This window comes from Bufo bufo, chromosome 10, assembly GCF_905171765.1.
Source record: "Bufo bufo chromosome 10, aBufBuf1.1, whole genome shotgun sequence".
NCBI lineage: Eukaryota > Metazoa > Chordata > Amphibia > Anura > Bufonidae > Bufo > Bufo bufo.
Window position 1 is genome coordinate 733,616 of NC_053398.1, and position 14,677 is coordinate 748,292.

General features: G+C 45.7%; 1 protein-coding gene across 1 annotated transcript in view; it reads left to right on the forward strand.

Annotated features, from left to right (window-relative positions):
- The first annotated feature begins 3,102 nt into the window (after positions 1–3,102).
- The window catches only part of ZNF143 (zinc finger protein 143), a 53,078-nt gene continuing 41,503 nt past the window's right edge, over positions 3,103–14,677 (forward strand). Inside the window, exon 1 of the mRNA XM_040409469.1 lies at positions 3,103–3,239. Coding sequence (XP_040265403.1) covers positions 3,143–3,239 — 97 coding nt within the window. The 5' untranslated portion in view covers positions 3,103–3,142. The remainder of the gene's footprint in view (positions 3,240–14,677) is intronic.

A 14,677-nucleotide genomic window follows, 5' to 3' on the forward strand; every position in this document is an offset into this window, starting at 1 on the left:
CTATTCTGCTGGTGCAGTCACTGTGTACATACATTACTTATCCTGTACTGATCCTGAGTTACATCCAGTATTATACTCCAGAGCTGCACTCACTGTTCTGCTGGTGCAGTCACTGTGTACATACATTACTTATCCTGTACTGATCCTCAGTTACATCCTGTATTATACTCCAGAGCTGCACTCACTATTCTGCTGGTGCAGTCACTGTGTACATACATTACTTATCCTGTACTGATCCTGAGTTACATCCTGTATTATACTCCAGAGCTGCACTCACTATTCTGCTGGTGCAGTCACTGTGTACATACATTACTTATCCTGTACTGATCCTGAGTTACATCCTGTAGTATACTCCAGAGCTGCACTCACTATTCTGCTGGTGCAGTCACTGTGTACATACATTACTTATCCTGTACTGATCCTGAGTTACATCCTGTATTATACTCCAGAGCTGCACTCACTATTCTGCTGGTGCAGTCACTGTGTACATACATTACTTATCCTGTACTGATCCTGAGTTACATCCTGTATTATACTCCAGAGCTGCACTCACTATTCTGCTGGTGCAGTCACTGTGTACATACATTACTTATCCTGTACTGATCCTGAGTTACCTCCTGTATTATACTCCAGAGCTGCACTCACTATTCTGCTGGTGCAGTCACTGTGTACATACATTACTTATCCTGTACTGATCCTGAGTTACATCCTGTATTATACTCCAGAGCTGCACTCACTATTCTGCTGGTGCAGTCACTGTGTACATACATTACTTATCCTGTACTGATCCTGAGTTACATCCTGTATTATACTCCAGAGCTGCACTCCCTATTCTGCTGGTGCAGTCACTGTGTACATACATTACTTATCCTGTACTGATCCTGAGTTACATCCTGCATTATACCCCAGAGCTGCGCTCACTATTCTGCTGGTGCAGTCACTGTGTACATACATTACTTATCATGTACTGATCCTGAGTTACATCCTGTATTATACTCCAGAGCTGCACTCCCTATTCTGCTGGTGCAGTCACTGTGTACATACATTACTTATCCTGTACTGATCCTGAGTTACATCCTGTATTATACTCCAGAGCTGCACTCACTATTCTGCTGGTGCAGTCACTGTGTACATACATTACGTATCCTGTACTGATCCTGAGTTACATCCTGTATTATACTCCAGAGCTGCACTCACTATTCTGCTGGTGCAGTCACTGTGTACATACATTACTTATCCTGTACTGATCCTGAGTTACATCCTGTATTATACTCCAGAGCTGCACTCACTATTCTGCTGGTGCAGTCACTGTGTACATACATTACTTATCCTGTACTGATCCTGAGTTACATCCTGTATTATACTCCAGAGCTGCACTCACTATTCTGCTGGTGCAGTCACTGTGTACATACATTACTTATCCTGTACTGATCCTGAGTTACATCCTGTATTATACTCCAGAGCTGCACTCACTATTCTGCTGGTGCAGTCACTGTGTACATACATTACTTATCCTGTACTGATCCTGAGTTACATCCTGTATTATACTCCAGAGCTGCACTCACTATTCTGCTGGTGCAGTCACTGTGTACATACATTACTTATCCTGTACTGATCCTGAGTTACATCCTGTATTATACCCCAGAGCTGCACTCACTATTCTGCTGGTGCAGTCACTGTGTACATACATTACTTATCCTGTACTGATCCTGAGTTACATCCTGTATTACACTCCAGAGCTGCACTCACTATTCTGCTGGTGCAGTCACTGTGTACATACATTACTTATCCTGTACTGATCCTGAGTTACATCCTGTATTATACTCCAGAGCTGCACTCACTATTCTGCTGGTGCAGTCACTGTGTACATACATTACTGATCCTGAGTTACATCCTGTATTATACCCCAGAGCTGCACTCACTATTCTGCTGGTGCAGTCACCGTGTACATACATTACTGATCCTGAGTTACATCCTGTATTATACTCCAGAGCTGCACTCACTATTCTGCTGGTGCAGTCACTGTGTACATACATTACTTATCCTGTACTGATCCTGAGTTACATCCTGTATTATACTCCAGAGCTGCACTCACTATTCTGCTGCTGCAGTCACTGTGTACATACATTACTTATCCTGTACTGATCCTGAGTTACATCCTGTATTATACTCCAGAGCTGCACTCACTAGTCTGCTGGTGCAGTCACTGTGTACATACATTACTTATCCTGTACTGATCCTTAGTTACATCCTGTATTATACTCCAGAGCTGCACTCACTATTCTGCTGGTGCAGTCACTGTGTACATACATTACTTATCCTGAATTATACTCCAGAGCTGCACTCACTGTTCTGCTGTATAAATAGATCTCATCTGCGACCTGTTAGAAATACTATGTGTGTTTAGAAAAATTAATGGATCAGGGTCCTCCCAGCAGCACAGAGGATTTCAGGAGAGCAGTATGCTGATCTTGTGGAGGTCACAGGCTGAGAGTTACATAGTGGAAGGAGCAGGGTCCTCCCAGCAGCACAGAGGATTTCAGGAGAGCAGTGTGCTGATCTTGTGGAGGTCACAGGCTGAGAGGTACATAGTGGAAGGAGCAGCGTCCCAGCAGCACAGAGGATCTCAGGACAGAACCGACTCTAGCCCTCAGCCATAGATATCGCACACTTGCCGCCGGTATGATGACACGGGGTGTGCGGTAACGGTTGTACGGCCCGTCCGCTACAGGGGGACACTCGGCTGTTATGTATTTCCCACAATCAGGCTCCCCGGGGCCCCTCCACTACCCGCCTCTTCCCTTTCACAAAATGGCGCCCGCTTCCCTCAGCCCCAGAACCAGCGCCATTCCAATCGTCGCTAGGCGGGCTCTCCTTACCTGACAGCACCTTTCACCAATCAGCGGACTAGGTGGTGTGACGTCATGCAATTTACAGCCAATAAGCTGTAAATCCCAGAAGTGGGCGGGTTCTCCAGGCTCCTCAGATGAACCCTGCGTGCTGTATAACCTAATAAGACGAGCTCACGAGTCCAGTCCAGCCAATCACAGGGCGGCATCTCGCAGTGAGCGGCAGTCTCAGCCGATGAGTAGATGGAGGCTGAGGCTTAGCCCTGCCCGGTGCTCCTCCTCCCGGCCCTGTTATGCGAGTATCCCGGCCGCAGGGCGGCATTGCGCGGCTGTTTCCTGCCCTGATGCATGGTGGTCGGACGGAGGAATTGTTGGAAAATTGTGTCGGAGGTTGGTATATAAATGTGTTTTTACCCAGTGTGCCTTGTTTCCAGCAGTCAGCCCGGGGAGCGCAGAGCTGGGCCGGGGGCGCCGCTCCTGTCACCGCCGCCCTCCCCGCCCCCTCCCCGCAGCCCTGCTACTGTCCCCGCCTCTCCCTGTGTGCCGGCCGCTTGTGCGGCTCTGGATCCCGGCGCCCGGGCCGCACTCCATCCCCAGGCCTCCCCGCAGGCCGCGGCCCGCAGCTGCCCAGCACACGGCGCCATGCACGGCCGTATCCCGGGCACTTACCGTGACATGACACCTAGTATTATAGAGCGGGTGTATACAGCGTGACATCACCAGGGTATATACAGTGTCCGTGACATCACCTAGTATTATAGAGCGGGTGTATACAGTGTGACATCACCAGGGTGTATACAGTGTGACATCACCAGGGTATATACAGTGTGTGACATCACCTAGTATTATAGAGCGGGTGTATACAGTGTGACATCACCAGGGTATATACAGTGTGTGTGTGACATCACCTAGTATTATAGAGCGGGTGTATACAGTGTGACATCACCAGGGTATATACAGTGTGTGTGTGACATCACCTAGTATTATAGAGCGGGTGTATACAGTGTGACATCACCAGGGTATATACAGTGTGTGTGTGACATCACCTAGTATTATAGAGCGGGTGTATACAGTGTGACATCACCAGGGTATATACAGCGTGACATCACCAGGATATATACAGTGTGTGACATCACCTAGTATTATAGAGCGGGTGTATACAGTGTGACATCACCAGGGTGTATACAGTGTGACATCACCAGGGTATATACAGTGTGTGTGTGACATCACCTAGTATTATAGAGCGGGTGTATACAGTGTGACATCACCAGGGTATATACAGCGTGTCCGTGACATCACCTAGTATTATAGAGCGGGTGTATACAGTGTGACATCACCAGGGTATATACAGTGTGTCCGTGACATCACCTAGTATTATAGACCGGGTATATACAGCGTGACATCACCAGGGTATATACAGTGTGTGTGTGACATCACCTAGTATTATAGAGCGGGTGTATACAGTGTGACATCACCAGGGTATATACAGTGTGTGTGTGACATCACCTAGTATTATAGAGCGGGTGTATACAGTGTGACATCACCAGGGTATATACAGCGTGACATCACCAGGATATATACAGTGTGTGACATCACCTAGTATTATAGAGCGGGTGTATACAGTGTGACATCACCAGGGTATATACAGCGTGACATCACCAGGATATATACAGTGTGTGACATCACCTAGTATTATAGACCGGGTATATACAGTGTGACATCACCAGGGTATATACAGTGTGACATCACCAGGGTATATACAGTGTGTGTGTGACATCACCTAGTATTATAGAGCGGGTATATACAGCGTGACATCACCAGGGTATATACAGTGTGACATCACCAGGGTATATACAGTGTGTGTGTGACATCACCTAGTATTATAGAGCGGGTGTATACAGTGTGACATCACCAGGGTATATACAGCGTGTCCGTGACATCACCTAGTATTATAGACCGGGTATATACAGCGTGACATCACCAGGGTATATACAGTGTGACATCACCAGGGTATATACAGTGTGTGTGTGACATCACCTAGTATTATAGAGCGGGTATATACAGCGTGACATCACCAGGGTATATACAGTGTGACATCACCAGGGTATATACAGTGTGTGTGTGACATCACCTAGTATTATAGAGCGGGTGTATACAGTGTGACATCACCAGGGTATATACAGCGTGTCCGTGACATCACCTAGTATTATAGAGCGGGTGTATACAGTGTGACATCACCAGGGTATATACAGCGTGTCCGTGACATCACCTAGTATTATAGACCGGGTATATACAGTGTGACATCACCAGGGTATATACAGTGTGTGTGTGACATCACCTAGTATTATAGACCGGGTGTATACAGTGTGACATCACCAGGGTATATACAGCGTGTCCGTGACATCACCTAGTATTATAGACCGGGTGTATACAGTGTGACATCACCAGGGTGTATACAGTGTGACATCACCAGGGTATATACAGTGTGTGTGTGACATCACCTAGTATTATAGAGCGGGTGTATACAGTGTGACATCACCAGGGTATATACAGTGTGTCCGTGACATCACCTAGTATTATAGAGCGGGTGTATACAGTGTGACATCACCAGGGTATATACAGTGTGTGTGTGACATCACCTAGTATTATAGAGCGGGTGTATACAGTGTGACATCACCAGGGTATATACAGTGTCCGTGACATCACCTAGTATTATAGAGCGGGTGTATACAGTGTGACATCACCAGGGTATATACAGCGTGTGTGTGACATCACCTAGTATTATAGAGCGGGTGTATACAGTGTGACATCACCAGGGTATATACAGTGTGTCCGTGACATCACCTAGTATTATAGACCGGGTGTATACAGCGTGACATCACCAGGGTATATACAGTGTGTCCGTGACATCACCTAGTATTATAGAGCGGGTGTATACAGTGTGACATCACCAGGGTATATACAGTGTGTGTGTGACATCACCTAGTATTATAGAGCGGGTGTATACAGTGTGACATCACCAGGGTATATACAGTGTGTGTGTGACATCACCTAGTATTATAGACCGGGTGTATACAGCGTGACATCACCAGGGTGTATACAGTGTGACATCACCAGGGTATATACAGCGTGACATCACCAGGGTATATACAGCGTGACATCACCAGGGTATATACAGTGTCCGTGACATCACCTAGTATTATAGAGCGGGTGTATACAGTGTGACATCACCAGGGTATATACAGCGTGTCCGTGACATCACCTAGTATTATAGACCGGGTATATACAGTGTGACATCACCAGGGTATATACAGCGTGTCCGTGACATCACCTAGTATTATAGAGCGGGTGTATACAGTGTGACATCACCAGGGTATATACAGTGTGTGTGTGACATCACCTAGTATTATAGACCGGGTATATACAGTGTGACATCACCAGGGTATATACAGTGTGTGTGTGACATCACCTAGCATTATAGACCGGGTATATACAGTCTGACATCACCAGGGTATATACAGCGTGACATCACCTAGTATTATAGAGCGGGTGTATACAGTGTGTGACATCACCAGGGTATATACAGCGTGTCCGTGACATCACCAGGGTATATACAGTGTGTGTGTGTGACATCACCTAGCATTATAGAGCGGGTGTATACAGTGTGACATCACCAGGGTATATACAGTGTGTGTGTGACATCACCTAGTATTATAGAGCGGGTGTATACAGTGTGACATCACCAGGGTATATACAGTGTGTGTGTGACATCACCTAGTATTATAGACCGGGTGTATACAGCGTGACATCACCAGGGTATATACAGCGTGACATCACCAGGGTATATACAGCGTGTCCGTGACATCACCTAGTATTATAGAGCGGGTGTATACAGTGTGACATCACCAGGGTATATACAGTGTGTGTGTGACATCACCTAGTATTATAGAGCGGGTGTATACAGTGTGACATCACCAGGGTATATACAGTGTCCGTGACATCACCTAGTATTATAGAGCGGGTGTATACAGTGTGACATCACCAGGGTATATACAGTGTGTGTGTGACATCACCTAGTATTATAGAGCGGGTGTATACAGTGTGACATCACCAGGGTATATACAGTGTGTCCGTGACATCACCTAGTATTATAGAGCGGGTGTATACAGTGTGACATCACCAGGGTATATACAGTGTGTGTGTGACATCACCTAGTATTATAGAGCAGGTGTATACAGTGTGACATCACCAGGGTATATACAGTGTCCGTGACATCACCTAGTATTATAGAGCGGGTGTATACAGTGTGACATCACCAGGGTATATACAGCGTGTCCGTGACATCACCTAGTATTATAGACCGGGTATATACAGTGTGACATCACCAGGGTATATACAGTGTGTGTGTGACATCACCAGGGTATATACAGCGTGTCCGTGACATCACCTAGTATTATAGACCGGGTGTATACAGTGTGACATCACCAGGGTATATACAGCGTGACATCACCAGGGTATATACAGCGTGTCCGTGACATCACCTAGCATTATAGACCGGGTATATACAGTGTGACATCACCAGGGTATATACAGCGTGACATCACCAGGGTATATACAGCGTGACATCACCAGGGTATATACAGTGTCCGTGACATCACCTAGTATTATAGAGCGGGTGTATACAGTGTGACATCACCAGAATATACAGCGTGTCCGTGACATCACCTAGTATTATAGACCGGGTATATACAGTGTGACATCACCAGGGTATATACAGCGTGTCCGTGACATCACCTAGTATTATAGAGCGGGTGTATACAGTGTGACATCACCAGGGTATATACAGTGTGTGTGTGTGACATCACCTAGTATTATAGACCGGGTATATACAGTGTGACATCACCAGGGTATATACAGTGTGTGTGTGTGACATCACCTAGCATTATAGACCGGGTATATACAGTCTGACATCACCAGGGTATATACAGCGTGACATCACCTAGTATTATAGAGCGGGTGTATACAGTGTGTGACATCACCAGGGTATATACAGCGTGTCCGTGACATCACCAGGGTATATACAGCGTGACATCACCTAGCATTATAGACCGGGTGTATACAGTGTGACATCACCAGGGTATATACAGTGTGTGTGTGACATCACCTAGTATTATAGAGCGGGTGTATACAGTGTGACATCACCAGGGTATATACAGTGTGTGTGTGTGACATCACCTAGTATTATAGACCGGGTATATACAGCGTGACATCACCAGGGTATATACAGCGTGACATCACCAGGGTATATACAGCGTGTCCGTGACATCACCTAGTATTATAGAGCGGGTGTATACAGTGTGACATCACCAGGGTATATACAGTGTGTGTGTGACATCACCTAGTATTATAGAGCGGGTGTATACAGTGTGACATCACCAGGGTATATACAGTGTCCGTGACATCACCTAGTATTATAGAGCGGGTGTATACAGTGTGACATCACCAGGGTATATACAGTGTGTGTGTGACATCACCTAGTATTATAGAGCGGGTGTATACAGTGTGACATCACCAGGGTATATACAGTGTCCGTGACATCACCAGGGTATATACAGTGTGACATCACCAGGGTATATACAGTGTGTGTGTGACATCACCTAGTATTATAGAGCGGGTGTATACAGTGTGACATCACCAGGGTATATACAGCGTGTCCGTGACATCACCTAGTATTATAGACCGGGTATATACAGTGTGACATCACCAGGGTATATACAGTGTGTGTGTGACATCACCTAGTATTATAGACCGGGTGTATACAGTGTGACATCACCAGGGTATATACAGCGTGTCCGTGACATCACCTAGTATTATAGACCGGGTATATACAGTGTGACATCACCAGGGTATATACAGCGTGTGTGACATCACCAGGGTATATACAGCGTGACATCACCAGGGTATATACAGTGTCCGTGACATCACCTAGTATTATAGAGCGGGTGTATACAGTGTGACATCACCAGGGTATATACAGCGTGACATCACCAGGGTATATACAGTGTCCGTGACATCACCTAGTATTATAGACCGGGTGTATACAGTGTGACATCACCAGGGTATATACAGCGTGACATCACCAGGGTATATACAGTGTCCGTGACATCACCTAGTATTATAGAGCGGGTGTATACAGTGTGACATCACCAGGGTATATACAGTGTGTGTGTGTGACATCACCTAGTATTATAGACCGGGTGTATACAGCGTGACATCATCAGGGTATATACAGTGTCCGTGACATCACCTAGTATTATAGAGCGGGTGTATACAGTGTGACATCACCAGGGTATATACAGCGTGACATCACCAGGGTATATACAGTGTCCGTGACATCACCTAGTATTATAGACCGGGTGTATACAGTGTGACATCACCAGGGTATATACAGCGTGACATCACCAGGGTATATACAGTGTCCGTGACATCACCTAGTATTATAGAGCGGGTGTATACAGTGTGACATCACCAGGGTATATACAGCGTGACATCACCAGGGTATATACAGTGTCCGTGACATCACCTAGTATTATAGACCGGGTGTATACAGTGTGACATCACCAGGGTATATACAGCGTGACATCACCAGGGTATATACAGTGTCCGTGACATCACCTAGTATTATAGAGCGGGTGTATACAGTGTGACATCACCAGGGTATATACAGTGTGTGTGTGTGACATCACCTAGTATTATAGACCGGGTGTATACAGTGTGACATCACCAGGGTATATACAGCGTGACATCACCAGGGTATATACAGTGTCCGTGACATCACCTAGTATTATAGACCGGGTGTATACAGTGTGACATCACCAGGGTATATACAGCGTGACATCACCAGGGTATATACAGTGTCCGTGACATCACCTAGTATTATAGAGCGGGTGTATACAGTGTGACATCACCAGGGTATATACAGTGTGTGTGTGTGACATCACCTAGTATTATAGACCGGGTGTATACAGTGTGACATCACCAGGGTATATACAGTGTGTGTGTGTGACATCACCTAGTATTATAGACCGGGTGTATACAGCGTGACATCATCAGGGTATATACAGTGTCCGTGACATCACCTAGTATTATAGACCGGGTGTATACAGTGTGACATCACCAGGGTATATACAGCGTGACATCACCAGGGTATATACAGTGTCCGTGACATCACCTAGTATTATAGAGCGGGTGTATACAGTGTGACATCACCAGGGTATATACAGCGTGACATCACCAGGGTATATACAGTGTCCGTGACATCACCTAGTATTATAGACCGGGTGTATACAGTGTGACATCACCAGGGTATATACAGCGTGACATCACCAGGGTATATACAGTGTCCGTGACATCACCTAGTATTATAGAGCGGGTGTATACAGTGTGACATCACCAGGGTATATACAGTGTGTGTGTGACATCACCTAGTATTATAGACCGGGTGTATACAGTGTGACATCACCAGGGTATATACAGCGTGTCCGTGACATCACCTAGTATTATAGACCGGGTGTATACAGTGTGACATCACCAGGGTATATACAGCGTGTCCGTGACATCACCTAGTATTATAGAGCGGGTGTATACAGTGTGACATCACCAGGGTATATACAGTGTCCGTGACATCACCTAGTATTATAGACCGGGTGTATACAGTGTGACATCACCAGGGTATATACAGCGTGTCCGTGACATCACCTAGTATTATAGACCGGGTATATACAGTGTGACATCACCAGGGTATATACAGCGTGACATCACCAGGGTATATACAGTGTCCGTGACATCACCTAGTATTATAGAGCGGGTGTATACAGTGTGACATCACCAGGGTATATACAGCGTGACATCACCAGGGTATATACAGTGTCCGTGACATCACCTAGTATTATAGACCGGGTGTATACAGTGTGACATCACCAGGGTATATACAGCGTGACATCACCAGGGTATATACAGTGTGTCCGTGACATCACCTAGTATTATAGACCGGGTGTATACAGTGTGACATCACCTGGGTATATACAGCGTGACATCACCAGGGTATATACAGTGTGTCCGTGACATCACCTAGTATTATAGAGCGGGTGTATACAGTGTGACATCACCAGGGTATATACAGTGTGTGTGTGACATCACCTAGTATTATAGACCGGGTGTATACAGCGTGACATCACCAGGGTATATACAGTGTGTCTGTGACATCACCAGGATATATACAGTGTGTGACATCACCAGGGTATATACAGCGTGTCCGTGACATCACCTAGTATTATAGAGCGGGTGTATACAGTGTGACATCACCAGGATATATACAGTGTGTGTGTGACATCACCTAGTATTATAGACCGGGTGTATACAGCGTGACATCACCAGGGTATATACAGTGTGTCCGTGACATCACCTAGTATTATAGAACGGGTGTATACAGTGTGACATCACCAGGGTATATACAGCGTGACATCACCAGGGTATATACAGTGTCCGTGACATCACCTAGTATTATAGACCGGGTGTATACAGTGTGACATCACCAGGGTATATACAGCGTGTCCGTGACATCACCTAGTATTATAGACCGGGTGTATACAGCGAGTGTGACATCACCAGGGTATATACAGTGTGACATCACCAGGGTATATACAGTGTCCGTGACATCACCTAGTATTATAGACCGGGTGTATACAGTGTGACATCACCAGGATATATACAGTGTGTGACATCACCAGGGTATATACAGCGTGTCCGTGACATCACCTAGTATTATAGACCGGGTGTATACAGTGTGACATCACCAGGGTATATACAGCGTGACATCACCAGGGTATATACAGTGTCCGTGACATCACCTAGTATTATAGACCGGGTATATACAGCGTGACATCACCAGGGTATATACAGTGTCCGTGACATCACCTAGTATTATAGACCGGGTGTATACAGTGTGACATCACCAGGGTATATACAGTGTCCGTGACATCACCTAGTATTATAGACCGGGTATATACAGCGTGACATCACCAGGGTATATACAGTGTCCGTGACATCACCTAGTATTATAGACCGGGTGTATACAGTGTGACATCACCAGGGTATATACAGCGTGCGTGACATCACCAGGGTATATACAGCGTGTCCGTGACATCACCTAGTATTATAGACCGGGTGTATACAGCGTGATATCACCAGGGTATATACAGTGTGACATCACCAGGATATATACAGTGTGTGTGTGACATCACCTAGTATTATAGACCGGGTGTATACAGTGTGACATCACCAGGATATATACAGTGTGTGACATCACCAGGGTATATACAGTGTCCGTGACATCACCTAGTATTATAGACCGGGTGTATACAGTGTGACATCACCAGGATATATACAGTGTGTGACATCACCAGGGTATATACAGTGTCCGTGACATCACCTAGTATTATAGAGCGGGTGTATACAGTGTGACATCACCAGGGTATATACAGCGTGACATCACCAGGGTATATACAGTGTCCGTGACATCACCTAGTATTATAGACCGGGTATATACAGCGTGACATCACCAGGGTATATACAGTGTCCGTGACATCACCTAGTATTATAGACCGGGTGTATACAGTGTGACATCACCAGGGTATATACAGCATGCGTGACATCACCAGGGTATATACAGCGTGTCCGTGACATCACCTAGTATTATAGACCGGGTGTATACAGTGTGACATCACCAGGATATATACAGTGTGTGACATCACCAGGGTATATACAGTGTCCGTGACATCACCTAGTATTATAGAGCGGGTGTATACAGTGTGACATCACCAGGATATATACAGCGTGTCCGTGACATCACCTAGTATTATAGACCGGGTGTATACAGTGTGACATCACCAGGGTATATACAGTGTGACATCACCAGGGTATATACAGCGTGACATCACCAGGGTATATACAGTGTGTGTGTGTGACATCACCTAGCATTATAGACCGGGTGTATACAGTGTGTGACATCACCAGGATATATACAGTGTGTGACATCACCAGGGTATATACAGTGTGTGACATCACCAGGGTATATACAGTGTCCGTGACATCACCTAGTATTATAGACCGGGTGTATACAGCGTGACATCACCAGGGTATATACAGTGTGACATCACCAGGATATATACAGTGTGTGACATCACCAGGGTATATACAGTGTCCGTGACATCACCTAGTATTATAGACCGGGTGTATACAGTGTGACATCACCAGGGTATATACAGTGTCCGTGACATCACCTAGTATTATAGACCGGGTGTATACAGCGTGACATCACCAGGGTATATACAGCGTGTCCGTGACATCACCTGGTATTATAGACCGGGTGTATACAGCGTGACATCACCAGGGTATATACAGTGTCCGTGACATCACCTAGTATTATAGACCGGGTGTATACAGCGTGACATCACCAGGGTATATACAGCGTGTCCGTGACATCACCTAGTATTATAGACCGGGTGTATACAGCGTGACATCACCAGGGTATATACAGTGTGACATCACCAGGATATATACAGTGTGTGTGTGACATCACCTAGTATTATAGACCGGGTGTATACAGTGTGACATCACCAGGGTATATACAGCGTGACATCACCAGGATATATACAGTGTGTGTGTGACATCACCTAGTATTATAGACCGGGTGTATACAGTGTGATATCACCAGGATATATACAGTGTGTGACATCACCAGGGTATATACAGTGTCCGTGACATCACCTAGTATTATAGACCGGGTGTATACAGTGTGACATCACCAGGATATATACAGTGTGTGACATCACCAGGGTATATACAGTGTCCGTGACATCACCTAGTATTATAGACCGGGTGTATACAGTGTGACATCACCAGGGTATATACAGTGTCCGTGACATCACCTAGTATTATAGACCGGGTGTATACAGCGAGTGTGACATCACCAGGGTATATACAGTGTGACATCACCAGGGTATATACAGTGTGTGACATCACCAGGATATATACAGTGTGTGACATCACCAGGGTATATACAGTGTCCGTGACATTACCTAGTATTATAGACCGGGTGTATACAGTGTGACATCACCAGGGTATATACAGCGTGTGTGTGACATCACCTAGTATTATAGACCTGGTGTATACAGTGTGACATCACCAGGGTATATACAGTGTGTGTGACATCACCTAGTATTATAGACCGGGTGTATACAGTGTGACATCACCAGGGTATATACAGTGTGTGTGACATCACCTAGTATTATAGACCGGGTGTATACAGTGTGACATCACCAGGGTATATACAGTGTCTGTGACATCACCTAGTATTATAGACCGGGTGTATACAGTGTGACATCACCAGGGTATATACAGCGTGTGTGTGACATCACCTAGTATTATAGACCTGGTGTATACAGTGTGACATCACCAGGGTATATACAGTGTGACATCACCAGGGTATATACAGTGTGTGACATCACCAGGATATATACAGTGTGTGACATCACCAGGGTATATACAGTGTCCGTGACATTACCTAGTATTATAGACCGGGTGTATACAGTGTGACATCACCAGGGTATATACAGCGTGTGTGTGACATCACCTAGTATTATAGACCTGGTGTATACAGTGTGACATCACCAGGGTATATACAGTGTGTGTGACATCACCTAGTATTATAGACCGGGTGTATACAGTGTGACATCACCAGGGTATATACAGTGTGTGTGACATCACCT